Source organism: Melozone crissalis, unplaced genomic scaffold, assembly GCF_028551555.1.
Source record: "Melozone crissalis strain CALT ecotype California unplaced genomic scaffold, PUWL_Pcris_2 ptg000027l_1, whole genome shotgun sequence".
Classification (NCBI taxonomy): Eukaryota; Metazoa; Chordata; class Aves; order Passeriformes; family Passerellidae; genus Melozone; species Melozone crissalis.
Genome location: NW_026535805.1, coordinates 32,337,939 through 32,351,754, shown reverse-complemented (window position 1 = coordinate 32,351,754; position 13,816 = coordinate 32,337,939). Strand labels below are relative to the sequence as shown.

Below are 13,816 nucleotides of genomic sequence, written 5' to 3'. Positions count from 1 at the left end.
TATCATCTAATTCCTGCTCTGACTTGTAAAAGTTCTTCCTGCAAACTAGAAAAACTGTCAGAGGAGAGCTTAGTGTCAAGCTACTTTTGGATACAGGCTAATCTGGGCAATGATGTTACTTCAGGCATTAACTGGGAACATCTAACTATTTACACACTAATATTCTGAAGAGATTATTTCATTATAGTTCCAGTGAAGTATCAACATTATGAAGCAATTTGGGTAGAGAAGGACATTTTCCATTTGAGGAAAATAAGAAAAAAAGAGCAAATGAGCAAACACCCACTTTTTTCACCTTGAAGGAAAATACCAGAAAAAGAAGGATACAAGGATAGTAAGGATACCTAGCTGAAATGAAACACAGTTTATTTTATGATCAGCCTTATTCTGTAAGATTTCTTTGTGATCTGAGTTACTAAACTTGACATAGTGATGGAGAGCTGGAGATAGCGGTTTACCTTACAGTGTGTTGCAGAGATGATGTCCAATATAAAAGTACAACTTTTAACAAAAATTGCCTTTCTGCCTTAGGGATAAGCTTCTGTGAATATGATCCAAGCTCTGGCCTGATACCAGCTTAATGAAGCTCTATAATTTATCAGCTCTTCTGTTTAGATTTTGGTGAGCACTGTCTGTGACTAATGCACCAAGATTTCTTCTTTATATGGAAGAGTCCAAAAATACAAAATGGTGATTCCAGTAAAAGATGACACTGGTGTTCTTCCAAACTGAATTTTGACAGAGATAGCATTTAAGAATATGCATGCAGACCTAAAGTAGTTCTGGAAATATTACAGTACTTTGTGTATTTCCTGGCATTTTAATGATTCATTTGTGTTCAATCTGCTCTTTAATTAGCCTACATTTTTTCTGAGCTCTTCCAAAGAGTAAGGAAATGGTACAGAAAACATTCGTCTGAATGAAGCATTTACTGGACAGGGATTATAAATCAATATACCAAGGTATGTAAAAACTCAAGTTCAAATCAACATCCTCATCCTCTTTTTCTCAGCTCCCAGTATCAAGTTGTGAACTAGGTTTCTTCTCAGTAGTTTGACTACAGCGCTCACATTCCATGATTATACTATTTGCAAAGGAGCAAGCTAAACATTGTTAACTTTGTTTTCAACCTATTTTTTTCTTTTAGATAACCAGTCGTGATTATGTGCCAAACTAGCTGTATGACCTGAAATAAATAAAACCCCTGCTTCTTACATGGTAGTTTGATAATCTGAACTAATACTTGCAGCTGTTTAGTTAAACTATAAAGCTTCAGTAACTTTTACGATTACAGAACTCTGACAGTAAAGGATTGCTCCAACACTATGCTGTATCTGTTACCTACTATAAACTAATGCTTTCAGGTAATTCTGAGCTTCAAACAGACACACCAAAGAATATAAATGAACAATATCATAAACTGCTATTAAAATAACACTGCAATGAATCTGTTTTTAAGGGGCTGCCATACCATGCTGTTCTAGGAATCAAAATTCAGCAACCCCCACCAAATGGGGCTAAAATGTCACAGGCCTTGAGTAGATTCAACAAGATCCATAATTAATTCCATATACTAGAATCCCTACTTCTCTTCCACCTTTTATACATTGATCAAGGATTTTTATTCTTAAATTGAAACGTACGTGTATGTGTGCATATATTCACATTCATGTGTGTGTGGGGTATATGGATGTGCACATATGACAGGATGTGTAAATGTATGTACATGTGGAGTCTATGGTGCATCCAGTAAAATGACCCTATGTGGTAGAGGTACAATATAGCCTTTAAAAGGGATGTTCCCAAATTCTTATGGCAACAATTTTCCTCCATTATACAGAATATTCTACTTGTGACACCTTTTCCAAAGACTTTCACCTGGCCTTCTCTGTCGTTTGTTCACTCATACCAAATCCAACAGTTTTAGAAAACTGTTAAAAATCTTTATTTGATCTCTTCAAGTCTGCTGTCTCCCCTTAGTAATGACAAGTAAATCTTTGAGCAGAAAAATTATGCCTAGAGTGAATTTTGTGAAGAGGTCCCCAGGCTCTACATTTATAGACACGATGCTTTGTGAGCTAGTAGCTCTCTCCACCTTTTCTGACAATTTTCACATAAGAAAATGTCAGAGCTGAAATTGCTCTAGATTTCAGTACTGCATGAAGCACATTAGCACCAAACCTGAAGGATATATAACTGGTGTCAAAAAGGGGAAGAGCATGACAGCACAATCAAGTCACTTCAATGCTCAATGGGTTAACTTCATTATGCAACTTTATATGATGCTACAGCAGAAGACTGGATAGATTTATGATTTGGCAACACATACAGGCATTGAGAATTAGCAACAGAACCCTTTGGCAGCAGAACCTCTCTAGGTCTGCTGTCAGACCAATTAGGACAGAACCAGAAGTGACATTATTTGAGATGATGTGGACAAGTGGGATAACTTTGCAGTCCTTTATGGAGGCAAGAGGGCTTCTCCCATTTCTTAATGTACTGCCTACTACATTCAGTCCATGTTAGAAAATTAAAATGTATATCAAACAATTTGGTTGAGGTATTCAGGAATATTTCATGGTGCATTGACTTGTGATACCATGTATCTTAGAGAAATCCCAGTATCAAATCAAACTTACTTAAGACTTTAAATTAGCTTTAAAACAACAGTACTATGGCATCCTCAGCAGTATCAGATATACTGAGCAACCAGGGGAACTTGCAGAAGGTGCTGTCTAAATTCAGCATACACACTATGGAACACTACTAAAACTTCCTCAGATACTGGTAGGACAAAAACTTTGTTCATAAAAAGCCTAAATAAAAATGTGCCACAGAAACACATGAACTCACCTAACTAATTTAATTTAAGAGGGTATTACCTTCTTATTAGACATGATCCCAGCTGGATGCAACTATGCTCAGCAGAGTGATGTGAAAAGGATTGCAGAAAGCATCTGAGAGAGCACATATTGCTCAGCAGAGTGACTGAGCTGGGCTTTAAGTGACAAACCCATGTGTTTTTCAACATAGCTTATGAAGCATCTGACAGCAACATTAATTGCTCTCCAGTATATCCACTCTGGAACTGTTTTCTATTGCAAGCCATATTAAAATAGATCACTTTTCTGTTTTTATCCAGTTAGAGAAAATACTGTACCTTACAGTAAAATCATAGGAGCAAGAGGCCAATATAGTTGCATGGAATGGTGAAAACTGCAAGAAAAAAAAACAATTTTTAAAGTTAAAACATTGTGAACACATACAGGCTTACTGTAAGCAGCAAGTTATCAAAGTTTAACTACTTAAATTATTTTGGTTCATATCACATCATGCTGCAACAAAACAGACTACATCAATGTATTTCTCCCCCATGCTTCTAATTACAAAGAATCATAGAATTAATAATCACAAGGACTGCTCTGTGGGATCCTGTTTTGCTTAGATTTCATTACAGCAGTACCAAATAACTCTGCTGTAAAATTAAGAAGTTCTGGAACAGTCATATAAATTGTCATTAAGTTCTGCTTTTGGCTAATAGACTAAGTTTCATCTTGTTATGTAAATCAAGTTTCAAACCAGCTATGTGACCAGTTAATTATTTTCAGAGAAACAAAATCTGTGCCATACTGCAGAGAATATAAGATATATTACCATCATTATTCTATATCCCCACAATTTTGAAATTATTTATACAAATGGGAAAATTGGAGATAAGTGGAAAAACTGAAGGCAATATAACATCACTTCATGATTTCCCCCTCTCTTACAGGGCATTTTACAGGATACACTCTTCCATGGACTCTCGCAGACTGGTCTAACAACTGCAGCATAAGAAGGATGCAGTTATGCAAAAATTATTCATCTCAGCTCTAGTTTTTTTGCAACCTTCAGTTTCCAACTATTTTAAAATCTGTACTTCTCAGTAAGAAATACAACGAGCCACTGACATAACCTGAGTTTGAAAGGCAGGTCCCCCACACTGTGGTTCACAGTTAAGTCTTCCTGCAAGACTTCTAATATTATTCACAGCAACTACAAAGTCAAAAGTTAAGCCTAGGCTATTGCCACAACCACCCAGGTTGTCAAGAGAGCAGCGTATGTTGATAGCTGCTGAAGTCTGCTGACAGAGCTCTCTTTATTATAGCAGAATTGAGGAATGTGCATGCTGGAACTTGAACCTCTGCAGACTTCCTGCAATTTTTTTTTGAGGGGAAAAAAAACCCAAAACAAAACAGGTTCTGCACCTCAAGAAAATGAATACTAGAGGGGAAGAAGTCTGATGGGCAACAAAAAACAATGGCACACTTTCCATAAGCCCCCTTTGCATGTTCTCATAGTTTAAGATAAAGCAAAACCATACTGTCGAAGTTTTATCATTAACCTTAAGTATCCTAGAAACTTACCTAAGCAAACTCTATCAAAATACTTAGCAGAGTGCTACACATGTAAGTTGAAAAAAATTGCATAATGTCTTTCTGCTACAAGAGAAAATTCTGCTCAATTTAGCTGTAAGATAGTACAATTTTATCATGTGCCTGCTATACAGGCAGAAGATACCACCACATCATCCATCCTGATTCCAACATATCCAAATATCTTTTTAGGTAAATTTGAAAACTATAACTGTATTTCAGTGTAAGACATTGAAGCCAGCTAAGAACGTGAGGATCAAATGCACCAACATCAAAAATCACCCAAAAAGGACTCCAGATGACCTCAGTGCACTGATAATGCCCTGTACTGCAGTGAAAGACCATAAAAAATCTGAGGAATCCTGACAGTGTTGTGTTGGGTAGAATTCCTTGCCAGCCTCAGATCTGCTGCCAAGACTTGTGGTTTCCACTTTCTTTTCCACTTCAGACTGTGTGCTCCTGTACCCCTCCTTTGTGTCAAGGCTTGCAATTGTGTGGTTGAGCAACAAATTGAAACAGTTTAATGATCCAGACAGAAACTAGTCACTTCCAGGGACAGGGTTTTCAGTCAGAGCCATCAGCTGCAGCTTCACAATCGCTTGTGTCATCACAGCACAGGGGAAGGGATATCAGCAGGGGCAGCTGCCTCTATAGAGGCAGCATCCAGGTCTCTCTCTCAACTCACTGTGACTGGTGAGTTACACCACACAAGTGGAGATATTGCAGCACCTCGAAGGGCTGGCCCACACTGTCATATCTTATGTGCTCAGGGACCATGGCTGTCTTGAAATGGAAGCAATGAAAGCCTGGTAAGATGGAATAGAAGTCATGTACTCTCAGTGAGCCTCCTTTGCACATGGATGCATCTTCTCCTATGAAAAATATTTCACAGAGCCAGATTAGAGAATAGTCATGAAGGCATTAAATTCGAAAAAAAAGACTCAGCATCAATCACCAGTGAGGAGAGCAGACCAGGGGTAGCAGGGATATGGAGAGCAGGTGCTCCTCATGTTATCTGACCATGAAAAGGATTTGTGATACAGAATGACTTCCTGAATCACACCCTTTTCTGACAAATTACAAACTAAGCACAGTAACTTCTAAATATGTTAGAAACAAATAAAGGCCATGTGAAGCAAAACACCAACCCAGGATAACTTCTTCTGCAAGAAAAAGTTTCTTTCCTAGAAAATATTAATAAACATACCTGTTCCAGAAAGGCTTTAAAAGAATTAGGAACTATCTCCTTTTCCAGGAGACTTTGATATTGATGTATTTGACTCTCACACTCTTTGCTAGTTTCAATGTTTCCCACTGAAACACAGTTTTAGTATTTGAGCTTACCTAAAAAGATATTTGGATACATATTTTCATACAACATGATAAAAATGTCATTGTGTGTTGAGAGCAAATTCTTATTGGTGGGTGTTCTAGCTGTACACAGATCCAGTAAAGTCATCTGTAGCCTTTCATGCATAAAGTTTCAAAATCCCTTTGAATGCATTAATATTTTCTTTGTATACACAAAAGTATATATTCACAATGTGTTTTGTATCTTGTCTTCTGTGAATATTGGCCCCTTGTGTAGAAAGAGAAAAGCATCATTTAAAAATGAGTAAGGGGACATGTTTTCCCCATCTCAAATTTCCCTCATAATTTAGCTGAAAGTAACCTTCAAACCCTCTCCCAAGCCCTCTAATATCCTGTTGTTTTTTTCCTTAGCTATTAGATAACATAAAATATTACTGGCTTCCAGAAAAATTTGTGTAATAATTCAGTGATGGTCACTGGGAAATAAAACACAACTTACTTTTACTCTTCTGATAGCATAGGTATGACCAAGCAAGACGAACACTGGTTGCCGGATGTTCCTCAAATCCCAGCCTTTTAAGCTACAGTCAACTGCACCGGTCACCAGCAAGTTCTGATGATTTCATAAAACACAGACATATCATGACAATTTAATTACTAAATTGTAGCAGCGTGTATGTTGGATACAAAAAGTTAGATAAATCAAAAAATACAGATTCATAAATCATAAATGTAGTGACATCCCCAGTACGTAAATTAAAAAGCACAGAGAAACACAAACTGGTCTTCCATTTTTGACTGCTCTGCCCACTAGAGTTAAGCAAGATCTTTGATCTCCTTGGGCTGACCATCTCTCAGAACAAAGCCCTTCTGGAGATGCAATAGTGAATGAGAGCAACAATGCAACTAGGCACGTTTTCATAAAGAGAAGATGCAATAATGTTGTAGTAAAACCCCCTGCTATTTAATGAGAGTGGTTCAATTAGCAAAACAGTGGGATGAACAGTTTTATACCTCATCGTATTTGCACCAGTCACAGCTCAAGACCTCAGCCTGGTGGGCTGGTATCACAAGTTTGACTCCTGGGGTTTTCACATCCCAAATTCTTAAAGTCTGATCACCTGAAACAAAGAGAAATCGATCCAATGTTGTTGCATCAGTTACAAGTTTGAGTTACTCCGTTAGTACTTAGCAGACAAGTGTTTCTTAGCTTTCTCATCTACCCCTAAAGACCTACAGCATTTGTATACACCCTTCTTACAAATTCCTAACAGTTTGTAAAGATATTGAAAGCTGCATCAGCTGACGGGACAACTAAGCTTTTAATTTTTAAAATTGGGATTTTCCCATTAGCCCTGAATATTTAGCTTTGTGTCAGCAAAAATGGATTCTCTAGCTCTCTAGCTTCCAGAGAGAGAAAATTAATTAGAATTTATTATTATTATGCTTATGTTCATTCAAGAGACAAGTTTCATCACTAAAAGGTGATTAAAACACTCATGATTTCTATATGAAGCTTGTATCAATACTACCTAAATTTAAAAACCACTGCTTTATGCTGCTACTGAAGAAATTATTGATAATTCTGCATAATTATTGTTTTCATGCCCTTTATATACAAGCACTTTGATGGTTTTAGTGCCCTGTTGGTCAAAAACCACAGCTCTTTTCAAGAAACTGGCTAGAGATCAAACCCACTCCTAGAGCCACAGCGACACTCCTAACTGCACGAACCACTAGACCCTGCAGACTTCCCAAAACAAAAGTCCCATGAAACATTTGGGAAGTTTAAATAAATAAGGCAGAGAGAGCTTAGTTCACTACATGTCACAAGTCCAGCCTTCTGACCACAGAGACCACGAGGAGCTTGCTCTGGTGTTGGCTGGCTCGTCCTCAGCCCTCAGGACTGGGAGAGATGCTGCACTCTTGGTGGATAAATTCCCCATCTGTAAGGTGGGAACAACACCCAATTTCTCCCTGTTTTTGCTGCCCTCCCCTACTGTCAAGAGGGAGACTGCTGCTCAGTACAGGGATAGCACTCCTGACAATGGCACCCTGCAGGCAGCTGAAGCCTCAAACATCGCTGCAGAGCTTATAAAAACAGGGCAACATATGGAGAGGAAGAAACACGAGCAGCAGGGTTTTGGCAAAAGAACAGGTAGCACGCCCTGGATCCACTCTCCATTAGCCTTGCTAATCTGCTTGCCTGCAGAGGACAGTTCAGTTTGAGTTTTAAGTCTTTCTGAGATATTATAATGGACTTCTTAAAAAGCTTTTATTTTAATTTCATCAGATAACATAGATTTGAAGGGGAAACACATATTTCACGACAGACAGGATCATTTTCCCCAAGCAAATAAATATATAAATCCAGGTGAACTAGAATGAACTGCTACAGAGATGCTACTACAGTAGTATTATGAGGGCCAAATGCATTTGGAAAGGTAAGTTATTCAGCCAATATCAATGTTGACACTAAATGTAAAATTGCCTCAATTACTTCTGTTTAAATAGAAAATGCTGATGCATGAGAAAATGAAAAAAATTGTTATTTTTCTGGGGTTTTTTGTTGTTGGTTTTGGTGGTTTTTTAAAATTTGAAAATGCTAGACTTAGCAGTTATTAATTCTGGCTGGCACTATCAGTGAAATGTTTTTAATGGAGTAACACAACATGCAAGTGAACCTTTCTGTGAATAGAAAAGACTGATCTAAAGCCAAACGAAAATCCAATTTTTCCATTTAAGTGGAAAAATCAGATTAATAAAAAAACCTCTGATAAACAATGTAATCCTGACTCAGTGCACATTTTAACGAACTTTTTTTAACCTCAAGCTTATTTCCATTCATACATATATATTTACATTTAATTTCAACAAAGCCTGGGGTAAAAAAATTTGCAATTTCCACATTTCAATGAGTACTGCAAATACTGAGGATGCACTTCTTCTACAAGATAAAGCAAAAGTAGGCTAATAATAATAGAAACTACAAGGAAAGCACACGTAGTATAATCATATCTATTAAGAGACACTTCTATCTGACACACTAAAGTAAGCAACCAGAAAAGTACCCAACATTTCCCCCCTAAAATAGTTCTATTTTTGTAAGAAGCAGTTTCTCTATGGCAACAGACTTTTACTGGTCCATTAGATAATTTATTATGATTTCAGAATTGTTTATACATTGTACTTGCTTTCTTTCTTTCTAATGAATATTTGTTAAATCTTGGACGAATCAATAAAACTACACAATGTACACTCATCTATTCAAAACTTTTCAATTGATGCTAATCTACAAGTACATCATTCTTATACAGAAGATAAAGATTGCTAATGTGAATGACAATGTCTAATAGTGAAAAGATAAAGTATTTTCAAGATTTAAATTTCATGTAGGCTTAATACTATCTTTTATTTTCACAGATATATTTTACCCAAATTCATAAATCATCATCTCCAAAGTCCTGTGAGAACAACCAGCTAAGTAATCATTTCTAAACAGTGCAGAGGTATAACAGTAACTACAAAAAATAGCTAGGTATTTGGGAGGTTAATAAAACCCCATGAAATCTTAAACACTATCTGAATGGGAAAAAAATTCTAACTAGGACAGGTACAATGTTTTTCAGGAACCAGCTTCCACTAGATCAGGTTGTTCAAAGCCCCATCCAACCTGGTGTTGAACACTTCCATGGATGAGGCATCCACAGCTTCTCTGGGCAACCTGTTTTGGTGTCTCATCACCCTCCAAATGTAGAATTTCTTCCTAATACTTAACTTAAACCTACCCTCTTTCAGTTTAAAGCATTACCCCTACTTCACTACATTCATTTGTAAAAAGACAAAACCATCACAATTAAAGCAGTGCCACTGAATGATTACAAGTTTACATTACTTGCTGCCTTACATGTATTTTTAAATACTGAACCAGATTAAATTATTTAGCCTGAATTAAACAGAAAATCTGTGGGAAAATTAAAAGCAGAACCCAAATCTCATGACTCTCAAAACCAATCTTTTTCTGTGTGTTAAAATGATTGTGCTGATTGTTTCTATCACAGATAATTGTTCTGATTTTGGCTGAAACAGAGATATTTTTCTTCCAAGTAGCTGGTACAGTGCTGTGATTTGGATTTAGGATGAGAATGATGTTGCTAACACACTGATGTTGTCACTGAGGAGTGCTTACGCTAAGTCAAGGACTTTTCAGCTCCTCATGGTGCCCTGCCAGTGGGGGGCTGGCATTGCACAAGAAGATGGAAAGGGACACAGCCAGAACAGCTGACCAGAGGGATACCCCATAACACAAGGCATCATGCTTAACCTACAAAGCTGGGAGAAGAAAAAGGAAGAAAGAGATGTTTGGAATGATGGCACCTGTCTGCCCAAGTAACCATAATGCATGATGGAATCATGCTTTCCAAGACACGCCAGAACACATGCCTGCCCATGGAAAGTGATGAACGAATTCCTTGTTTTGCTCTGACATTCACAGCTTTTGCTTCACCTACTAAACTGTCTTTACCACAACCCATGAGTTTTCCAGCTTTGACCCTTCTGATTCTCCCTTAGTCCCACTGTGGGGGAGTGACTGAGTGGCTGTGTGAGGCTGAGCTGTCAATGGGAGTTAAACCAACACAACAGTACAAGAAAACTTAGAACAGGAATAATAAAGCTCATGGAATTCCACACAAAGTGACAGATATAACAGTGACACAAATAACAGTTTCAGTTAAATCATCCAAGAGTACTACTGAATACACAAAATCTATCACCACATAGCACAACTTACCTAGCAAGTACACATAATTACCAGTGGAAACGTACTTTCCAACTGGTCAGTTCTAGTCTGACACAAAATGCTGTCAAACTAAAAATCACAAGAGTTTTAAGTTATTTTAGGGAAAAGCCCAACTAATTATCTTTCTAAAAATAAAAATAAAATAAAATAAAATAAAATAAAATAAAATAAAATAATTATTTTTTAAAAGTTAGTGATATCTTTATTTCAGTTTATTTCCCAAGAGGAAATATTTCCTCTTTATTTCCCAAGAGGATTATACATAAATCCTGGGACAGTTTTGTTTTTTTTTTTTCAAAATTGACCACAGTTATGACTTATCATTAAGCCATTCTTCAGCAAATGCCAATATCAGTTAGATACCTACCTGTAACCCAAATTACATAATCCAGATTAATTTACTGTAAAAAACTGTTACTGATTATTTCTTCTGAACACTAAAGCATTTTATAACATGAGATTTTAATACAAAATACTACAATCTGAAAGTGTTTTATATTATAGCATGTGCTACATACAGTACTTTACCATAATTAGCACATAGTATAAACTGAGGGATAAACTCATTTCCTGAGAAACACTTCAGCTTGTGCATTAGGGAATGACTTAGTAAAGCTTATTTGATGTGCTGGTTTTGGCCAGGGTAGGTTTAATTTTCTTCACAGTGGCTGGTATGGGGCTATGTTCTGGATTTGTGCTGAGCACAGGGTTAACATCTAGAAGTTTTTGTTATTGCTGAGCAGGGCTTACACAGAGCCAAGGCCTTTCCTGCTTTTCATACTGCCCTGCTGATGAGGGGGCTGGGGATGCACAGGAGATTGAGAGGAGACACAGCTGGGACAGGTGACCCCAATGACCAAAGGCATATTCCAGACGTGTGACATCATTCTCAGTATATAAAGGGGAAGGAAGGAGGAAGTGGGAGGACATTTGGAGAGATGATATTTGTCTTCACAAGTCACCGTCACACATGATGGGGCCCTGCTCTCTTGGGGATGGCTGAACACCTGCCTGCCCATGTCAAGCAGTGAATTAGTCCCTTGTTCTAGTTTACTAGTATGCACAGCTTTTGCTTTCCCTATTAAACTCTCTATCTCAATCCATGAGTTTTCTCACTACTATCCTGCCTATTCTCTCCCTGATCCTACTGGCGGGGCTTGGTGGCAGGCTCGGGTCAAACTCCAACACAGGAGCACAAGACTCGGAGGAATTCAATAATGTACTGGTAAGGCATGAAATAACAGATTACAAATGAAAACACTCCCCTCACATCGCTACATAAATCTGACATAACAAACTAAGCAAGTAAATTGTATTTCAAACACTTCTAGCATAAACAGCAGCCACAGTAACTCCACAGTAACTCCAGTCAGCTTGCTCTCTAGATGCTTGATTTGTACAAGCACTTGTACAAATTGAAGCATCTCATTCTTTTGTCCCTTTAGGGTTTGGTTTCAAAAATGACCATTTTTTTGCAAAGCCTTGAACCTTTTTCACTATGGCATTTCTCCTAACACATTGAACAGGAAAATAACCAGGAGTCATAAGAAGCAAAAAGTGGACCCACACTGCATTCAAACAGATTGAATATAAGCCACTAGAAAACAGTGCTTGGAACTCATGAGAAACCAACGTCATAGCCAAACAGCAGATTATTTCTTCCATTTTTACGGAACCTCAACAAACAAGCATTTTTGGAATTACTTGTCTGCAAGTCCTACTCTCCAATGGCTCCTTCTTTTGCTCAGTGCTACTTCTGAGGCAGGAATGTGAACTGAAACTTTAGAAAACTGATGTCAAAAACCTGACAATCCCAAATTTTGATCCAGAAACAAAAAACACACCTCTTCCGAGAAGCCGCACTAATTCAGCAAATGTTCTCTCACTACAACACCTAGTGTACACCTTCTCCAGCTCATTATTTCATGCAATATGATTTGTTCAATCATAGATGTTTTTACAATTTGAATACCAAACACAGAAAGGTGCACCAAGGCATGCCAGCCTGATCTATGAAACTACAGCTTGGCAATCCCCTTACTACACACCATCACCAAGAGACCAGTAAGCAAGAAGAGACTTCTTAAAAAGCAACTCACTAACTCAGGGCTGGCAGTAAAACAGAACATAAGACAAAAAATGGGTTTTAGTTTCAACGTTAAAGTCTAGCAGTCAATGCAAGGACTTACAAGAGTGGGATGTGGATTTATAGATTCATTTGTAAAGTAGCAAAGCTACAGTCATCCAACACTTTTGTCAACATAATAAAACTGTATCAGAAATTATCAGATCTTGTTGTGATACAATAAAATTTTTTGCCCTGGGCTTTGAGTCTGAAAAACAAGTCTTTGAGCAAAGAATACAATTAATTGATCTATTCTGATGAATACAGACATGGTCAGGCAGATTTCAAAAAAAATTTCTTTCCCTTATTAATGAATTAAGATATTATTAAAATTATGTACCTGCCCTGATCAGTAAACTTAAAGACTGATTTAAAAAGGAAAGCAGTATTAAAACTAAGGCCCCAGTATTTAATAAAATAGCTATCAGTCATTCTAAATCTGGGCGTTGTTAAATCCAAAACATCCATATTTTTATTTGTCAGTGTTGGATCTGTATCGAAGAACACTTGCAGATAAAGTTAAAACGGTATTTATTAAGTACTTTATACTGTTAAAGGACAATAAACCCAATTGATACTAAAAAGGATGCCTTCTTTATAAACCACAGGACTAAGCAAGACCTACTGCTCTGCAGCCATGGAGAATCATTTAGCAGGACTGATTAACATTTGACTAAATACTACTGTTGTGTGCATTTCTAATGTTTTTTATCAGATTCTTACCAATTTGCCTCTGGGTTAAAAAAAAATAAAAAAATCTAGGCAAATGACATAATGACTCATTAAACCCCTTTAGCCATGAGGCTGCTGTTAATGCTGTTAGTGGCTTCATGTCACTCTTTAATGACATTTTCCACATCAGTGTGTTTCCAGTGTAAGGCAGACATTTACCAGGGCTCTGGTTTGGTGCCACACGTACACCTGAACATCCTGCTTATCTCCTCAGAAATTGTTACTGACATCACAACAGCATTTATTTACACATCCAGAATTAACAGTTTGCTCTGTTACTATGAACTCCCAATTTAAAAAATAACAATAAAAAAAAAAACAGATAAGCCATTTACTTTCAGATTTTAGAGTACAAATGATTGTGAATGAAGACAACAGCATGGTAAAATACCTCACATGTCCCTGTAAATGTTAAATGGAAGTTTATTAGAT

General features: G+C 37.2%; 1 protein-coding gene across 1 annotated transcript in view; it reads right to left on the bottom strand.

The window, feature by feature from the left end:
- The window catches only part of PEX7 (peroxisomal biogenesis factor 7), a 42,618-nt gene that overhangs the window by 17,415 nt on the left and 11,387 nt on the right, over positions 1-13,816 (bottom strand). Inside the window, exons 6-8 of the mRNA XM_054279675.1 lie at positions 6,741-6,847; positions 6,226-6,339; positions 3,161-3,216 (exon numbers count right to left, since the gene is read on the bottom strand). Coding sequence (XP_054135650.1) covers positions 3,161-3,216; positions 6,226-6,339; positions 6,741-6,847 — 277 coding nt within the window. The remainder of the gene's footprint in view (positions 1-3,160; positions 3,217-6,225; positions 6,340-6,740; positions 6,848-13,816) is intronic.